The 20,308-nt window shown below is 37.7% G+C and overlaps 1 protein-coding gene across 2 annotated transcripts in view; it reads right to left on the bottom strand.

Moving 5' to 3' along the window:
- Positions 1–3,742: 3,742 nt before the first annotated feature.
- PSMC2 (proteasome 26S subunit, ATPase 2) overlaps positions 3,743–20,308 on the bottom strand; it is a 19,751-nt gene continuing 3,185 nt past the window's right edge. Inside the window, exons 2-13 of one of the 2 annotated variants that reach the window (XM_006140791.3) lie at positions 17,532–17,569; positions 16,904–16,985; positions 16,049–16,148; positions 12,457–12,588; positions 11,601–11,673; positions 11,230–11,252; positions 10,920–10,992; positions 9,282–9,446; positions 7,246–7,333; positions 5,164–5,366; positions 4,971–5,067; positions 3,743–4,717 (exon numbers count right to left, since the gene is read on the bottom strand). In XM_006140791.3, coding sequence (XP_006140853.1) covers positions 4,560–4,717; positions 4,971–5,067; positions 5,164–5,366; positions 7,246–7,333; positions 9,282–9,446; positions 10,920–10,992; positions 11,230–11,252; positions 11,601–11,673; positions 12,457–12,588; positions 16,049–16,148; positions 16,904–16,985; positions 17,532–17,569 — 1,232 coding nt within the window. In that variant the 3' untranslated portion in view covers positions 3,743–4,559. Of the gene's footprint in view, positions 4,718–4,970; positions 5,068–5,163; positions 5,367–7,245; positions 7,334–9,281; positions 9,447–10,919; positions 10,993–11,156; positions 11,253–11,600; positions 11,674–12,456; positions 12,589–16,048; positions 16,149–16,903; positions 16,986–17,531; positions 17,570–20,308 lie in introns of both variants that reach the window. The other variant, XM_006140790.3, reaches the window with a different exon arrangement.

The following is a 20,308-nucleotide window of genomic DNA, read 5'->3' as shown; positions in this document are numbered from 1 at the left end:
AAAAAAAAAAAAAAAAAAAAAAACCCTCTCCAAAAAAAAAAAAAAACTTTAAGCCAATCTATCATCAAAAGTTCTTGCTCTGTTATTCCTATTATCTACCTGTTCACTGTAAATCAAAGCACAGACATTAGCCAACCTGCCTAGAGTTCCTATTCACAGGAATTTTAATTTTCTCTCTTCTTTCCTAGTTCTTTTACATTCAAACACTGTAGATCTTTACAGCATACAGAATGGTTTTTCCCAGCATGAATACACTGCATATTAATCCAAAGATATTATCATATATGTGATTACCAGCAAATGATTTTCCACTTTTGTGTTCCACTTTTTTCCCCCTTAATTCCCTCCCTTCCACCCACTTCCAGATATTTTCTTATGACTGTAGGTTTTGATTTCCATGAGTACACTGCCAGGAGAAACACGGTCAGATCCCAGCAGAATCATGTTAGCATGGCTTGTTTGCATCCAAGCCGCCTGGTTGGTGAACTGTCAGGTTTCTCAATGACTTTACTAGTTTAATTCAAAGTCAATCTCTCTCTTATACATACTTTGGAGCTACAGTGAAATTAGATTTGCATCCAGTTATTTCCTTTGCAACCATAACACACAAGATCAGATACATCTGCTTTCTGATAGACTGCCTTCTGAAAGAGCACGTAGTTGTAGAACTTCAGCTTATACCTGAACTTTTGTAAAGAGCCCGTTTCACTTCAGAAATTGGAATATAATTAAAGGATTTTAAACAATGTTATAATATACTTCATTGCATGTTCCTTAGCATTAGTCTTCAACAAATGCCTCCCACACGGTAGATACTCGATTCCCAGTGGCTGATATACTGAAATAGTGTACAAAAAAGTTTTTGTCTATAGTTTACATTTGTATTTACCTTTTCAGGTCTTTCATTTTCAATCTGTTTTGAATAGAATTCTACCATGTACATAAAAAGCACTTAAGTCTTACTGAGGGTGAAAAATATGTTTTAGCATTTGAGAAGGTAAAAGTGCATTTCAAAAAATGACATTTCTTCTGTATATAAATGTTTTACCTAGTATTATTTCATACAGTGAAAAATTTCCTTTTTTCATTGTTTTACTTTTCAAGAGATCAATATATAAGCCTACCTGTTCTTCCTGGGCCTTAAAAGCTACTAGTGTATGCCTGTTTTTCAGCCCTAATTTAAATTAAAATTCATACTGCCATACCAAAATGGATATAATATACACTGATAGAATATAGGGACTACACTAGCCTTTACGGCACCATGGGAAGCCGTTTTTAGGAGAGTCCCAGTCTTTTGTCTTTCTCAATATAAAGCAGTTAATTTCTGCTTCATGAGTGAATGTTTGAAAATATTTGTGAACCAGGGCCCAGGAAACTCATGTCATAGACATTGTATGTAAGCATGTGGCACCCATTAGTGGGATCCCAATTGCCAATCTCACCTGCAGTGGAACCCAAGTAACACCTAAAAATCCACTCTGTATGGTTTCTGTATTCTTCCCTGTTCTGGAAAGGAGGTGCCTGCCTGAGTATACATTGTGAGAAAATGAGTCTCCCCTCTAATGTACATTAAGGGAAAAAAGGGTAGCAAACCCAGAGAACCTGCCATAGAATGGGTGTGTTTTTCTGTGTTGGGGTGGGAGGGGGAGGTGTGACCTTGTGTGGAGAGGGAGAGAAAAGGAGGGAAGAGTATGTGGCTTTATCTATTATGTCTACCCCTTTAAAAATAGTAAATCAGGCAGGTGGCTTGGTGGTTAGGGATGCCGGACTCCCACATAGCTCACGGTGGTTCAAGTCCCGGGCCTGGTGGCTTGCTTTCTCTCTCTCACTCTGTCCCTGTCTGGTGAAATTAAATAAAGTATTTATTTAAAGAAAAATAAAAATAGTAAATCAACTTAAATTCTAAAGTAAAAACTTCCTTGGTGTGTGCCTGTATGTTTTAGTGAGTGTAAAACGGCTGCTGGTCCTTTTGAAGGACTCAGTATGTTTAGATTCTTGACATGTTTTGAGTGCTGACAGAAGTTTGAGACCTGTTATGTGATGTAATTTTCCAAACATGTAACAAACCAAAATGAATGCAATTGTTTCAAAACCCCTCAGATCCTATCAACAAAGTAGTCAAAAGCTAGCTTTTTTTTTTTTTTTTTTGAGAGATTTTTGGCTATAGTGTATGTGCGCTTGCCAGAGAGACAGAAAGTGAGAAATCATTCCCCCAAGGATGACCACACTGCAATCCCTTCTTCATTCTCCTCTCAGGATTTTGGACACACACACACACACACACACACACACGTACCCAGCATGAGTTTTAAGCCACCAGGTCTGGGACTCAAACCATAATCAACTACATGGGAGTCCAGCGACATAGCCATTATGCCAGTTGCTGGTCCCTTGCTTCCTGTCTTAATCAAGCTTGAGTATTTTCAAAATTCATATTGTCTTTGGGAACCAGCAGTTAGCATAATGGCTATGTCGCTGGACTCCCACATAGTCGACTGTGGTTCGCGTCCCGGACCCGGTGGCTTAAAACTCATGCCAGGCGTGTGTGCGTGCGTGCCCAAGATCCCGAGAGGAGAATGGAGAAGGGATTGCGGCGTGACCATCCCCCCTGGGGGGGTGATTTCTCGCTTTTTGTCTCTATGTCTCTCTGTCTGGCGAGCGCACGTGCCCTATCGTGAAAATCTCTCCAAAAAAAAAAAAAATTCATATTGTCTTTGAGAAAGGCTTAACAGGCTTTCCAATGTACTGGTATACAGCATTTCACTTTATTTAATAGATGATACAGAGAAGCTCCATGGAATGAAATTTTTAGAAATCTAACCATTTTACATTTTAAGATATAGTTTCTAAAGGACTCTATTTTCCTAAAGTCATAAATCCATTGTATTGATTTTTAACACCATGATATATGAATATGTATGTGTATCTACACAATGTATATGCACACACACACATACACAAATTTTAGGTGGAGGGAATTACCAGTAAATATGTATTTTGTCTTTTTAAATAGAGTGCAAACATGCTAATCCAGATAGTGTTGATGCTATCTGGCGATCTGCATACATATGTCTAGGAAAAAACACAATTTTGTCAATTAATTGTATATTTGACTTGTGGCCTACTAGATTTTCATTATGTAGCTGACTGAAATGTCATCAATTAGAGTCTGTATCATGTTAGGCCTGTGTGAGCTCAACGTATCCAATCTGAGTTGTGTTGCATTGGCGTATGTATGTGGCTATATGAAAACAAGTGGACAGACTTTTGTTAACGCTTAAATTTATTTCATCAAAATGTTAAAACACATATGTTTTCATTTATTTGAGTGTATTTTACTGTAAGCATAATCTTGAAATGGCTTGTTCTAGCTCATACCTAAAGAAAGACTATGGCAGGATTAGAAAAAAAGGATAAATTTTTCCAATCAAGTTCACAAAAATGAAAAATCAAAAAAGAATGTTGGCTGGACTTTATGAATGAAGGGCCTTAATTTTTCTATTTAAAAACATAAATTTAAGAATTTCAATGAAGCACTTACAGCATTTTCTACGTTGTCAACTTTTTCTTTTGTGAATTAAAAATTTATACAGCTCTATTTTGCAACTTATTATTTATGAATATCAAACTTTGATAAAAAGTATTATGCTTTGGTCTCAGTGTTAGGAAAGAGGAGATAATTGTAGCAGAAAAGAGGATCTGGTGGGAACTGCACAAGAAACCACTTGGATAGCGATGATGAGGATTCTAAAACAAACTTTATTTTAAAAATATCTTACTGTAAAACATAAGTCTAATAGGAGTATTACCAAAATTTTAAACCACTAATTTATAAAATGAAAATAATTACTTCTCTGTATGAAGCCAATTCTGGATCCTCTAAATTAATTTTTTTCTGCTTTACCTGCATCATTTCACCATTCACTAAAATCTCCAATTTGTCTTGACTGATTTGAAATCAGTTAAAAAAGCATAGCAAAACTTATTACATCAAATATTTCTTCCACTTCTACTTAAACAAGGGTGCAGCCAAAGCTTTGTTATTCAACATCATGGCAGGAAAAACTATTGTAATGCATATGGTCTTATACCTAGATGTGCTTCTGATGAGAAGAGCACAATAGGGCTATAGATAATGGAAATATAGAACTTCAACCTGAAACCCAGTTCTGCCACTACAAGTAAATTAGGTGGAAAGTTTTAGCATCCATTGGATCAAGATCCATTGATCCCCCTCACTGGGTGGCTAGGCGGATACAATGAGATAATACACGCATAGCACCCAGCTAGCACATCCCTAAAACATTCATAGTGTAAGCATGTACTTTATATGCTACACAATCCCTAAATGGTAGTGAATCAAAAAACAGTTAAACACTCAAACAAGCTTTTCTGTCTAATAACATTAGATATCATCTTTATCTATACTACAGAGTAAAGAGATCTGGAAAACATACAATTTGAAGCTATTTATTTTATGTCTAAAGTGGTTATTAACAAGTCAAGATAAGGTTAGGATTCCAAAAGAAGTACTTTCATTTCAAAGCCTTCTGGACTCAGTTGTATGTCATATAGCGAGGCGTGGCACTGAATTTGGCATAAGACTTAATGACCTTATTTACAGCTTCCAAGAAGTCCTTCTCAGTAGCAATTTTTCGCCGTGCTCTAATTGCAAACATACCAGCTTCTGTGCAGACGCTTCGTATCTCAGCACCTTTTAAACAGAAAGAAAACAGGCTTAATAAAACAGCCTACAGGGCTAGCAGGCGGCACAGTGGTTAAGGAAGTGGACTCCCACATGGCTGACTGTGGTCAAGTCCCAGACCTGGCGGATTGCTTTCTCACTCACTGTCTCTCTTGTCTCTCCGAATAATAGTAATAATGATAGATAAATTTAAATAAATATATTTTTTAAAAGTCACCTCTATAGATAGGTTAGCAAATACAAGCAAGATTTTTCTACTTACCAGTGCTATTTGGACACAGTCGTGCTAACAATTCAAATCTGATATCTCTTTCAACACTCATTGAACGAGCATGAATCTTAAAGATGTGAGTCCGACCCTGCAAGTGAGGGAATTGACAAATATTACAATGGAAAAACATCACAGACAGAAACATTTCAAGAACTCGTTTTCTAAAATAAAATGTTTTTCTTACTTCTAGATCAGGCAAGCTAAATTCAATCTTTCTATCCAATCTCCCTGGCCTCATCAATGCTGGATCCAAAGTATCAGGTCTGTTAGTGGCCATCAGCACTTTAATATTGCCTCGAGGATCAAAACCATCCAACTGATTGATCAGTTCCAACATTGTTCTCTGCACTTCATTGTCCCCTCCAGCACCATCATCAAAGCGAGCCCCTGAGAAGACAACAGCAAAGATAAGTCCTTTGTGTCCACTGAGAGTAGCACTATGTGTAACTTGAACATACTATAAATCTCAGCTTAAATCATGACTACCAGCACAAGTGCACATAATTAGAAAGTGAATCTTCACTTCCAAAAGGATTCACCATCGATTTAACATGGTCTTCTTTAAAATATTGTTTAAAATCGTTGAGAAATTTTTCAAGAACACTTCTGTTTAACAAAATATACATCTAGCTGAGGCTACAGAATAACATGCAAACTTCAGCACTCTAACAGTGATTGGTTATATGTAGGAAACTATCATGTTATTCTACACTTCCCAAAACTGTCGTTTAAAATACTGCAAAATATGTAAGGCAGAATGGTAACAACTTACTGTCAAGCTGATATGGATATACTAAAGTACCTCAGATTCATGTCAGTTTCTCATTTCAATCAGGATAGCACACAGAAAAAAAAGCCCCTATTTTTTTATTTTTAAATGATATAAACGTATACTATTTTACAGTATATATAACTATGGTAGAAAATTTAAAAACACATAAAAGATAGAAAATTTTAAAATGTTAAAAACACAAAAACAAATTCAACTGAATCATTGGAAAAGTCATGATACATTTTTGCATAGAAAAACATGACACAACTTCTCTAACAACCCAATAGTGTTCTCTTCCTGTGTAGCCTAAAAGACTGTCTTATGTACAATCTACTTTGGAAACCACTGCTTCTGAGCACCCTATCATAAGGCTTATTCTGCTGATAGTCTAAAATGGCTTCAGAGTCTCAGCACTGCATCCTTACATTATGGTCAAATTATGGCCCTTGAAAACATTAACTACACAATGTCAAAATCCAACAACACCCATCTAGTCTAAAAGCAAGATTCTAGGCAACCAAACCACAGTACCCAAACAGTATTACAGGGTCCACTACATTTTTGTCATTTTTATTCATTAAGTTAATTAAATTAACAACTGACTGCTTAGATAGATGACACTTCTCCAGCTATCAGAGACTATTACTTTTTTTAAACTATTTTATTTAACTTTATCTATCTATTTATCTATCTACTTATTTATTTAAATTTTACCTGGATGTGGGGGGCGGGGGGAGTGATGAAGAAAGCCACCAGGTCTGAGACTCAAACCGTGGTCGGCCATGTGAAAGCCCAGCACCCTTAACCACCTGAAACCCCAGCCCCCTAACCCCCCAGCCCCCCTCCCAGCCCCGAGACTATTACTTTTATACACTAGAAAACTAGCCAATACCTACACAGCAGTTTAGTGTTTTCAAAGTCTATTACATTTATTACTTTACTTGAACCTCTAAAGAAACCTCTGAAAAATACTGGGTTATCAGAAAAGTCATGATGCATTTTTGCACAGAAAAATTTGTCATGACTCTTCCAACAACCTCATAAGGCAAAAATAATCATTCCATTTATAAGATGAGTGAACTAGGGCTCAGAATTTAGTTAAAATAACTTGTCTAGACTGCATGGCAACAATACCTTTCTTCAAATCTATGATGCCAACAATAACATTCTATGTACACGAAGAAAATCTACCAATTAAATTATGCCCCAGTGCAACCTAACAGATGTTAAAGTGTGGAAATATATGTTGTATAAATACAATTAGATAGTACAGAAATAAAGGCTTTGGAAACTAGTAATACTGTATGTTTCTTTTTTCTTTTATGGTTTAGTCCAGCAGTTTATTAGATCTGTGGGTCCAATATGCTAGCACTCATAAGAGGTGGAATTAAAATTTTCTACAAAATTAATATGTCAAGAGAATACTAACATATATCACTTTAGAGGTGTTATGAAACTCAATCCTAAAGAAGTTCTCTAAAACATCATTCTTACCTCCAATAGCATCAATTTCATCAAAGAAGATAAGGCAGGCTTTTTTTGTTCTGGCCATTTCAAAGAGTTCACGGACCATTCGTGCTCCCTAATGAGAAAAATGATTTGTTAATTGAGAATTGGTTTTAAAATCTTTTAAATACAAAACAAGGGTCCAGTATGGTGATACAAGCCAGAAGGTACCACTGAGCAACAGCTGGGGCTACACAGGAGGCCAAGTTTGGTTCCTGGCAAAACATAAACAGGACAAGTACTGCAGCGCATGCCTGTGATCCCATCCGAGAAGCCAGGCAGGAAGGCCCACAAAGTGGCAAGACCCTGTCAAAAATTCCTCTCCTTTTACTCTCTCCTAAACTTGTTGTTTCACCTTCACTTAAAAAAAAGGTTGAGTTATGCTTCAAACTTTTCAACATTCCTAACAGTATCCTCAACCATTACTACCAAAAGCTTTAAAAAGAACAAAAAAACCCTGAAATTTGGTACTAATTCTATCAAATCTTATTCACCTAAAAGCAATATTAAGTCATTTTCATGATTCTGTTAACTATTAAATAGTAGTAACTTCAAGACCTGAAGGTCAAATAAACACTTAATAAAGGCACCATTCTAATCAGTGAAATACAAGGAAATAAAGCATCTGGTCTATCATTTGAAATTCTTGATCACTGAATTTGATTTGTAAGTTTGATCAGGGAATGAAAATATTACTGTATCTTAATTCATTAAGCTTAAGTACAATAGTCCCTGCTTACCCACAGTTTCACTTTCTGGGGTTTCAGTTACCTATAGTTGGTCAACCATGACCTGAAAATATTAAATGAAAATTTTCAGGAAAAAGCCCGACATGTAAGTTTGACCCAACCTAGGTATATGAATCATCCTTTATCCAGTGTATCTATGCTGTATACACTGCCCACCAAATGTATAGGAAACAGCAAGTATAAGGTTTGATACTATTCCTGGTTTGAGACATCCACAGAGGGTCTTGGAATATATCCCCCACAGACACACTATTGTCTATTAATCATTAATTAATTATTTCTGAGGTATTTATCTCACAAACCAGACCTGTAGAAAGTATCATCCTTTTGAACCCCAGTCAGAATGACTAAGATTAAAAAAACAAAAAATGGTAAGTGTTGGCGGGGGTGTGGTGAAAGGGGAACTCTCTTACACTGCTGGTGGGAATGTAAATTAGTCCAACCACTGTGGAGAACAATGTGGAGATTCCTCAAAAATCTACAAATAGAACTGCCATATGATCCAACAATCCCATTTCTTGGCATCCACCCAAAGGACAAAAGAATTCCTCATTGGAAAAGTGCTTGCACATCGGTGTTCGTTGCGGCACTTTTCACGATTGCTAAGTCATGGAACCAACCCAAATGCCCCAGTACGGTTGAATGGATTGAAAAACTGTGGCATATATACTCTATGAAATACTATTCAGCCATTAAGAACAACAAAATCCTGGCTTTTGACAGAAAGTGGAAGAATATGGAAGATTTACTGCTGAGTGAAGCAAGCCTGTCTATGAAGGAGAAACACTGTATATCCCCACTTAATATATACCAAAGGTCCACACTTTATAACTGAAACAGAAGGGCTATAGGATGTACAAACACAAGAGATGGATGTGAATGCCAGATGTGGTATGTGTGGAGGAGTGGGGCCTGGGGAAAAACATTTGGAGGAGGGATATGAAGACAGCATTGTTGAGACAGGGAGGTAGTGTTGTTATATTTTGATCAACTAGACCGGGGAAAAATGTTCATATATTGAAATGATCACCTTGTAAGCTAAATAATGTGATTGAATGTATTAAAAAAATGTAAATAAAAATAAAATAAAGAAAGTATCATCCTTTTGAGTAGGGAATATATTGACTAAAATTTTAAGTTGCTTCCTATTTCCAAATGACCAAAAGGAAATGCTGATGTCTTCTGGTTTCTAAATTTCAGGTTTCAAACCCTCATTGTGGAACTGTCATTTTAATTTCATACTTTACAACATTTATTTTGATAAATATACTTTACCTCACCGACGTATTTCTGTACAAGTTCGGATCCGATAACTCGAATGAAGCACGCGTCAGTCCTATTAGCAACTGCCCGAGCACAGAGTGTCTTTCCCGTACCCGGTGGACCAAAGAGCAGCACACCCTTGGGAGGCTCAATGCCAAGGTTCACAAATCTCTCTGGCTGTGACAGAGATATGGTTTTACATTTATCACTTCTGTATAATAAAACAAGACTACACTTACACTAAAACATTAAACCACAAGTATTAGGTCTTCAATCCATATACTTGATCTAAATTAGAAATTTTACTTATTCTAAGACATTAAGATCTACACTAGACTCCTATCAATATGTAAGGCTCTAGGCCAGCCCATAGTTTTGGGGTTAAGGTGGCCTGATCCTACATAGCTCACTGTGTGGTCTGAGTCCTAGACTCAGAAGCTTGAGGAACATGCCAGGCATGTGTCCATGCATATCCAAAATCCCAAAAGGAGGGACAAATGGAGGAGAAGGGATTGCGGTGTGACCATGCTACAGAGTTGCTTTCTCTCTCTTTCTCACTGCCCACCTACCCTGTGGGCACACATGCCCTTTGGCAAAATTAAATAAATTTAATTATTTGGCTCAGTAGCTTTCAAAGGTGCTTCTACTATCTAATATCAATAAAATGTTTTCCTGGGACCAGCAGATCGCATAAGAATTACATCACTGAACTCCCACATAGTCAACCCACAGTTTGAGTCCCACCAGGACCAGGTGGCTTAAAACTCACACTAGATCTATATGAGTGCATGCCTAAAATCCTGGGAAGAGAATGGAGAGGGGATTGCTTCATGGTATCGCCCACGGTGGGGTGATTTCTCGCTTTCTATCTCTGTCTCTCTGGCAAATGCACATTGCCCTTAAAGCAAAAACCTCTCTAAGAAAATAATAAGGGACCAGCAGATGGCATAGTGGATGCGTCACTGGATTCCCACATGGCCAGCCAGCTGGACTCGGCAATTTGAAACACAGGCTGGGCGTGTATGCATATGTGCCCAGAACCCCAAGAGAAGAGTAGAGAAGGGATTGCAGTGTGGCCATCCCCCCTGAGGAGTGATTTCACGCTGTCTCTCTGGTGAGTGCATGTGCATGTGCTCTATGGCAAAAATCACTCTCTCAAAAATAAATAAGTAAATAAATAAAATTTAAAATAAAGTGCTTTCCTAATTTTGAAAAATTACAGTGTTTAAAGAAAATTATTACATAATATTCAATACCCTAGTTTTCCATTACCCTCTCAAGTTTAACTTGGTTCAATTTGAGTCAATTTCCTTTTGGTATTACTAGAATACCTTCTTTCTTCTATAATAACATAACCTATTTAACAAGTTGCTAAAAGTTTTACATCTCAACCTCCTTTGTCACCTTAAACAGATGATCTTTAAAAAAACAAACAAACAAACAAAAAAAAACTTGACCATTCCATTTTTTTTACTTATCCTCTTCTGAAACTTATCAACTCTCCATACCTCCACTTCCACCACCCCAAACATTTTTCTTAATGAAAATATTGAATTTAAATCTATCTAATACATAAGCAATTTTAGTACTAGATAAATGAAAGACTGTTATAGCATCAAAAAAGAATTTAAGCAACACTGAACTACTTACATGAAGTAGTGGAGTTTCAACTACTTCTCGTAATTTCTCAATCTGCTCCTTACAGCCACCGACATCACTGTATGTGACGTCACAACTCTCCATACCTCCACTTCCACCACCCCCCCCATTTTTCTTAATGAAAATATTGAATTTAAATCTATCTAATACATAAGCAATTTTAGTACTAGATAAATGAAAGACTGTTATAGCATCAAAAAAGAATTTAAGCAACACTGAACTACTTACATGAAGTAGTGGAGTTTCAACTACTTCTCGTAATTTCTCAATCTGCTCCTTACAGCCACCGACATCACTGTATGTGACGTCAGGTTTTTCCTCCACCTAAGAGAGAGATAAAAATACATAAAATATAGTTACGGCTTTTTTGAATAGTAGCCCAAATCCAACAGAATAGGCCCAATATATTAATAAAAAATCAGATATATAATATAAAAACCTTAGTAAAAATGGAGTACGTTGTCTTGCTGTATTACGTTATGACACTAATAAGAGAGAGACAAACTAATAAAATAAAGACAGACTTTCTCATCTGGCAGGTTGCCTTAAAAACTTGGCAATTCTATGATAAGCACCCACATACTGAGCTATTAGTACAAACTCTGAACTTTTTTGAGAAGGATGTAATTGCACTAAAAGCCGTACTATTCCTTTTCCCTACCAATTTCTCACCTGCATCATGGTAACTGTTGGGTCAATCTTAGGAGGCAGTGGAATGTGAATTTGATATTTATTTCTGTCCACACTAAGGAAGTAAAAAAGATATCATTAACACATTCGTTAAGCTTTCTAAATGCTCTTATGTTTAGTCTTTTGTCCTTAAAACTCTACTTTATATATGCAAGAGAGAAACACAGAGTCTTCAAAGTTATACAAAGAAAAATAATGACAACATTAAAACTCAAGACACTAACTCATCAGCCTAAAGTGGTAAACGACCCACATAACAGCAATGAATCCCTGACTCAAGGTGTAAGGGAAGATTTAAAAAATGTACCAAGTGGGGGACTAGCAGGTGGCATGGTTTTTAAGGCATTGGACACTCGATATTCCCATATAGCCAACCACAGTTCAAGTCCCGGACCTGGTGGATTGCTTTCTACCTCTGTTGTGTGTATGTATGTATGTGTGTGTGTGTGTGTGTGTGTGTGTCTAGTCAAATTAAAATAAATGAATGAATAAACAAAATTAAATAATCATTTTCTTAAAATGTACTAAATGAATTATTATGTATTCTACAGACGTTAACTTAATCCTCGTAACTATACTAAAGCAAGTACTTTCTACACTATACCACATAACCTCCAATGGACTGGCAAATCCAACTCTGAAATTCTGCACTTACTTTGATTATGACATTAGAAGCCATTCGTAAAATACAATAGTGGGAATAGGGAAGAGAGGAGAACTTAGAAAGCAGATGCAAAAGAAAGGAGGGTCTCAGTTCACTTATTCACAACAAAGTCAAGGATGTGACTGTGACATGGTATCTTTAATGAAAGAAGAGTACTGTAAATAGAAATCTTACCCAACTCTCATCCCTTCTTCAATGTCAGTAGGTGCCACCTGATCACTGAGGTCCACCACAAACTTGGCAAACTGCTTCACATTGATAATGTATTTTGGGTCCTCTGAATCAGCATTGATTATCTTCGTACATCTAACACAGCAAAAGGCTTGATTAGAAGGAAACTAAACCACTAATAATGAATTCAAGTAACTAGAGTCTCTCCCCGGCAGGCCGTGTACTAACAAGCAGGTGTAAACTAGAACTGCAGAAACTGGGCCACTGAAAGATCCCTTTTTAAGCTTAACCCTAAAGGTCCAGTCAACAGTGGCCAAGCCATAAAATTTTCAAGACATATTCCCCTGAAAAATGAAATCCAAATATTACATCATTAAAAAGTTCTGTAGTTTCTTGATTTTTGTAATTATATTCCTTTACTGTTAGTGATTAAGATCTTAAGTTGCTTTCCACACTGTTTTCCCTGTAATTGGATTATCCGCTTCTGGTCTTACTTCACTTCAGTAATAAAAGTTTTCATTCCCTCTTGAGTTTATACATCAAACCTATTTTATTGTTGTTGCTATTTGTAAGTTAAACATATTCATTTTCTGTGTAACATGGTGAAGGCAAATTTATAACATAAGGTACATGTATTAATAGTATAGAACAGTAACCTTTTCTATTCTATATTATCTGTCTACTGAAGAAAAACAAAAAACAAAAAATTCAGGTTAGAAAGCTGCTACATGAGATATGGCAACAGGAAAACAAATACAAAACAGCATAAGAATTGAACAAAAACAAATAAATAATCAAGGTATTGATTCAGTTCACAAAATATTTTTCCACTATCTGCAGAGTATTCCATCATTCTGATAAACTGTTAATATATATTTAATTATTTCTATATTGCTTTTATCCTTCCTCCTTTTCCATTCTAAATAGACAAGATATGAAAAATGTGTGGGGAAGGGGAAAAAAAGCCTCGGAAACATGCACATAAGTAGAACTAAAAGTAGGTTTCAGACTGTTTTATCCTGGGGCCAGCTGGTGGCCTGGTGATGAAGGCAGCTAGATCCCACTTGGCTGACTGCATGGTTCGAGTGGACCCATGAAAAACAGACTGAGCATATGTGCATGCCTGCCTAAAATCCCAAGACAAAAATGGAGAAGGGACTGTAGAGCAGCTAATGCCCCGGGAGGTGCTTTTTTATTTTCTTTCTCTGGTAAGTGAATATGCCCTATAGAAAAAACTAAAAAAAAAAAAAAAAAGTTTTGTCCTTACATTGTAATTGTATCATAGGACTCTAGAGAAATTTTTGCTATAAGCTGCATGTATGTGTGTGCTTGCCAGAGAAAGAGAGACAGAGAAATAGAAAGCAAAACATTATCCCCCATGGGGATAGTCCACTGCAATCCCTTCTCCTCCACTCTCCTCTAGGGATTTTGGCCATGCAAACACATCTGCCTGGCATGAGTTTTAAGCTGCTGGGTCCAGGACTCAAATTGTGGTCAACCATGTGGGAGTCCAGCAATGTAACCATCATGCCATGTGCTGGTCCCAAGACCTCATTTTTACTAGCCAAGTTTACTACTGATAAATACAAAAAAATTTACCACCTCTTTGAAAGACCTTGTACTACTATATGGACAGGGATTTTTTAGCCCACAGTTTTAAAAGTATTGAATATATACAGAGACACTGACTTCCAGAAGGGTGAAATAAGAACCTTTGAAAATCTGTTCCTCCTTTAAAGCAACAAGAACACTGGCAAAAATAGTCAAAATCAACATTTTCAGAACACTGGAAATAAACTAAAAGCTTGCAACAACCTGAGGGGTATTTATTCAAGAAAAATGGTCCAGGGGCTAGCTCCATGGCACAGCAGTCATGCTCTGATCATGGGATATGGGATCCTATACGGTAACTGGTTTGAACACCCTGCTCAGTCGGCCTGAACCAGGTCCATTCTCCAGTACCTAGGATTGGATGGGCTAAAGGAATACTGCATGAGCAGATCCTGTGGTCTGTACACAGGATCTGTTCCCATGCCTTCACATGTACACAAACATACACTATCATAAATAGAGGGAAAAAAAGGTTAAAAAAAAAAAAAAGAAAAGTGGCTGAATCTCAGTAAGAACAATGAGTGCTGCATTTTAACTCACTCTAATCCTATCCTCCTCTTCCCAGCTATACAGAAGATTTTAAAGCCAGTAGGCTCTTTTAAAACCAGCAGCCAAGCAGCTGTTAGAGGGGGAAGTACAGGTCTGGGGTTCCTCAAAAGCCCAATTCCCACAGAACTATTACCATTTGACCTGTCTGGCAACTCATTGAAAAACTTCATTCTCAGGGTTTGCCTTTATGCAACCTGACTCAGAGCTCACTCTGTATGAACAGTCCTACTAGTATTTGTTGAAAACAATCAGCTGCAATTATATAGTATCTGTTGGGCTAATAAGAGGTTGACCAAAAAAACTTAAAAGGAACAACAGCAAAAGCAACAATAACAAACTTGGGAAGAGAGGAAATATCTGTTTGCCAGAGTTGACAGACTGCATTATTTAAAATGTCCAATTTCTGCCAAAAACTTACGAGACATGAGAAGAAACAGGAAATTATGATCCACACAAGGAAAAAAATCAGTCAATAATATTTGTCCCTGAGCAAACCCAGATGTTAGTCTTACCAAAGAAAAACTTTAAATCGGTATCACAAATATATTCAAACTAAAGGAAACAATGCCTAAAGAGCTGATGAGGGCCAGATGGTGGTGTAGCTGTACTGCAACTGAACCCATATGGGAAAGGTCCCAAGTTCACACCCAGAAACCTCTCCAGCTACAGTGGGTATACACACATGCACCTGTGACCCAGGTACTGCAGTTGGATTGCAGTGTGAGGACCCTGTGGGCAATGCCTGTTCTCTGTCTCTCTCATGGACAAAGTGAACTAATAAGCCTGAAAAAGAAAAAAGAAAAATTTGGAGGCTGGACAGTGGTGCATCAGTAAAACCCAATGATCTATGAGGCTTACATGTGGGAAGTTACCAGGTTTGTACTAGAGACCTCCCCTGAATACTCAAGGCCCATACTGCCCATGATTTGCAGTTGGCTGGGGCTAGGGGTGGACTGCCATTTCAGGACCATGTTGGGGTGCTGTTTCTCTCACTCAAGGTAGAAATGAATAAACTTTAGGGAGCTGGTCAACCACATGGCCAACCATGGTTCAAATTCTGTCCCTGGTGGATTGAAAAACACACCTAGGCACATATGCGTGTGTGCCCCAAATTACAAGAGATTGGAGAAATGAAGAAAAGATTGTAGCATTACTATGTCCCATCGGGGGTACTTCCTCCCTCCCTATCTCTCTCTCTCTCTGGTAAACACACATACCTTCTGGTGATTTTAACAAATAAGGAAATAACAAATTGTAAACAGCCTAATGTCTATGGATTATGTCAATTTTAAAGAAGAAAATAGAAATAAACAGATACATCTATATTAAAGACAATGAAAGACTTCTAAAACATGTAGTTATATATCCCCTCCACAAAAAAGAAAAGCTGAGGCCAGACAGCGGCATCAAGAGTTCCACAGAACACTGTATATACCTTGCAACCTGTAAAGGCTGTTCACTCTGAAGCGTTTGCTTATCTGCAGCCAAATCCCAGAGTGCTGGTGGGGCTAGGCCAGTATCAGATTCTTTAATACCTACACAGAAAAAGACAACCAAATTCACTGAAATGTAATGCATCATCCTAAAACAAATTGTCTCAGGCTAGGTACTGCTGACATTTGGGACTGAATAACCCTCTGCTGAGGGAACTGGCCTTGCACTGTAGGATATCTCACGACATCACTGGCCTTCCTAAGAACAATGGTTTCCAACTATCAGACAACAGCCTACTTACTTCAAGCAATACTATTATGAGATCATGTTTTTAGCTAATAGAAAAATTCTGACTTGTTTATTAAGTTATTGAACTGAGCTCTGACATACAGGAACACTTGTTTAGAGGATGTTATTGTTTAATGAAATAAGCATTAAACTTGGTTATGAAAGGCAGTGAAAGAGATAGTTAAATAACATATGATTTCTTAAGATTAGAAGGATAATCATTTTTTTAATATCTGTAATTTATGAAAGAATAACATGTATTTAAACTCCTTTTTAACTGCCAGAGATGGAGGACAAGTGCACTTGCCAGAGAGTAGAGAGAGTTTGGGGGGAGGGGTAGGTAAAGGGCTCCCCTAATGGGACAGAGTCTCACTCCAATCCCTTCTTCATATCTCCAGCCCATCAGGATTTGGGGCTAACATGCACACACGCCTGGCATGTTTTTCAAGCTGCCAAGGCTGGGAATCAAACTCTGGTCAGCAGCTAGGCTAGGGGGCCAGCACTAAACTTTTTAATATAATTAATGCATGACATTGTAACAGAACAGATGGAAATAAAAAATACATACCAGTGAGCTCATTAATTTTCTTGAGCAGCTGCTGAATGTCATCTTCAACCTGCTTGATCTGCCTGGAGTAAGTGCTCTGACCCTAGGCAGTGGACATCCATTTAATTAGAACATCAGGACATCAATAATTAATAAAACTATGGATAAAAATTTTAAAGTGACACTCTCAATAGCTATAATTGTCTCAAAGCTTGTGAGAAGGAATATATCCTTTTCAGAAATATTCTTAAACTGTATTTCCCCCAACAAACCACCCACCATTACGCATGGTAACAACTTAAAATCTGCCTGATATTACCCAAAACAGACCCAGTCCTATACATTAATAAAACTTTCCACTGAGATCTAATTCAGTTACATACATTTTAAATGTAATAAACATCTGTGTAAATTATTTCAAATATCTTTCAATATAGTACTACACTTTAATTACAAACAGTATAAAATATGGGTAAGCTTAGAGATGCTAAATATCAATCTCTTCTGGAGAGAAAATGTAGGCAGGTAACTTTTTCAGTAAAGATTACTATGCATTGTTAGACATTCTCTTCTATTTTACAAAAATAATTTCAAGACAGTTTTTTTCAACATAAAATATCTATATTTTGTAGACACTGAAAAAACTTACATAAGTTTTCAGCAGGGCAATATCTCCCTCATCCAGAGCTAAAAGAAGAGATAATATATGAGATTTAAGAAGCAATTAGAGTTGATTAACTGTTCAGTTCAATTCAAAGTGACTGGAAATTAAGAACCATACATCAGTTTCAACAGATTTACAGTGACAGAAACCAAACTGCAAGAAGTTTGAAAATGAATTAAGTGGCCCAGCCAGGAGCACAGTCTGTAGCACACAGGACTGCAGTGCTGGAAGCCACGTAGCTGAATATGAGTCTGGACCTCCAGGTCTACAGCCTGAGTCAGTCTGAAAGCACATCACAGATGCCCACATGAACAGGTGCCTAAGATTCTAAGAAGCTGGATGACTGGGGAGAGGGGTTCGATGCTCTTTCTCTCATGGTTTCACATGCTATCATTTAAAAAAGAAAAAAGAAATTGGCCCAGCAGAGGCGGCGCAGACAGTAGGCAGCTGCTGCATGACACTGGAGCCATACAGGAAAACTGTTGAGTTCAGTTCCAAGGTTCACCTGAATATTCTGAATGTGTGGGAATCTGTGGGTGTGTCCAGGATCCTGGCTAGCTAGAAGTAGAAGACAGGGAGTCAGGGCTTTGGGATAGCAAGACCCCATTAGGGTCCCTGTCTGTAAGTTTCTCTCTCTCTTACAATATATACATAAGTAAACTTAAAGTAGTAAAGAAATGAATACCATAAGTACAACAGTAATAACAGCAGCCATTTACCAAGATGTTCACTGTGCGCCAGAAAGAGAGACAGGAGGAAAGTGAGAAATTATCCCCTGGGAGGATGGCCACACCTCAATCCCTTCTCCATTCTTTTCCTGGGATCTTGGGCACACACATACAGGCAGCTGGCATGACTGTCAAGCCACCATGTCCAGGACTTGAACTAGGGTTGGCCATGTGGGAGTCCAGTGACATAACCACTAAACTGTCTGCTGGCCCCTACATTATATTATTTAATCCTACATAAACGTATAAAGTAAATATAACTATTTCCATATTACAAATAGAAAAAACTTGAGTTTCACAAAATTTAAGTGACTTATCCATTATAGCACAGCCACTAAGAAGCAAAACCAAGATTCAAACCAAGTTCTATATGACTCCCCAGCCTGTCCTTTCAGTTACTTTTAGGCAATAAAGAAAATAAGAATGTATTGAGAAGGCAAACTAGTAATATTTTTTACGGAATGATAATGTGCTCAGAGAAGTACACAGTTCAGTGTTTGCACACAGATCAAATGTAAACTTTTGTGACTGTTTTCCAATAGGTACTGAGTAACTCTGAGGGTTTTTTTTTTTTTTTTTTTTTAGAGGTTTTTGCTATAGGGAGCAGGCGCTCGCCAGACAGATAGAGAGACAAAGAGACACTAAGGGAGAAATCATCTCTCAGAGGGGATGGTCAGGCCACAATCCTTTCTCGTCCCTTCTCTCAGGATCTTGGGCACTCACGCACATGCGCCTGGCGTGAGTTTAAGCCGCCGGGTCTGGGACTCGAACCGTGGTCGACTACATGGGAGTTCAGCAACAGCCATTACACTAACTGCTGGTCCCCCTCTGAGGTTTTTAGTATCCTAAATACTTTTGAGAGCAAGGCAGTAAGATGAAAATAGACAGCAAACGTTCTTTCTTTGGGAGGAGGGCATAAACAAAGAGTGCTAAGAGAAGTTGAAGTAAAGGAAGAGTCAGAGAAGAGACTAAAACCATATTTTTTAAGAAGCTTAAAAGAAACACAAGCATAGACCAGCAGGTGGTAAGGAGGTTAAGGCAGCTGGATCCCACAAACCCAACTGCACAGTTCAAGTCCCAGACCTGGCAGCTTGAAAACACATCAGGCACATGTGTGTGCATGCCAAAAATCTCAGGAGAATGGAGGAGAAAGGCCTAGAGAATAACCATTCCCCCAGGAGGGTGATTACTCACTTTCTCTCTCTCATTCTTACCCTCACCCTTGCCTTCTCTGTCTCTCTCCAGTGCACGCACAAGTCCTATAACAAACTTAAAAGAAACAAAAGGAGAAAACAGCAAATGGAACCAACTGGATGAAATCATGTCCAAAATGGTATGAATATTTCATGGTATAGACTCCGGCAGAAAGTTATTTTATACTGTCTATCAAAACTACAAATTCACTTCCAGAATCTGCGCTACAGCTCGTGTTGTCCTGGGGCCGGCAAGAGGCATGGTGATTAAAGGTGCTAGATTCCCATATGGTTGACTGTGGTTCGAGTCTTAGACCTGGCGGCTTGCTTTCTCACTTTCTCTCTCTCTGTCTCTGATCAAGTTTAAAAATAACAAATGGAATTAAATAATTCTTTTAAAATATGCCAAACATGTGCTTGTCCACATGGTAAAAGTTAACATGAACACGGTTACTCACTACTTTAAAATGGCAATAAGCTGGAAAAAAATCTAAATGTCCATCAATAATAAATAATCAATACGCACAAGGTGCAAGATACAGACGCAGAGAGGAGCAATAACACTGATTCTTGATAATGATAAGTTATCTCTAAAATATACTAATATTGTAAAAAGCAAAATACTGACGTATGCACAGCGTGCTACATTAATGTAAAAACACAGGACGATATATTCGGACATTTTTGTATACGTACAGAAAATATTGATAGATACACAAAATGTCAACACTGGCTGTCTATGCGGAGAAGTCGGTGTGGGTAAGGATGGGGGACTTTTCAAACCCATCTTCCCTGCCTCGAGTTTTGAACCGTATAAATGTATTATCTAGACAAAAATGTG

This window comes from Tupaia chinensis, unplaced genomic scaffold (assembly GCF_000334495.1).
Source record: "Tupaia chinensis unplaced genomic scaffold, TupChi_1.0 Scaffold000044_1, whole genome shotgun sequence".
In the NCBI taxonomy this organism is placed as follows: Eukaryota; Metazoa; Chordata; class Mammalia; order Scandentia; family Tupaiidae; genus Tupaia; species Tupaia belangeri.
The sequence above is the reverse complement of the archived record's forward strand: the minus strand, read 5'-3'. Positions and strand labels throughout refer to the sequence as shown.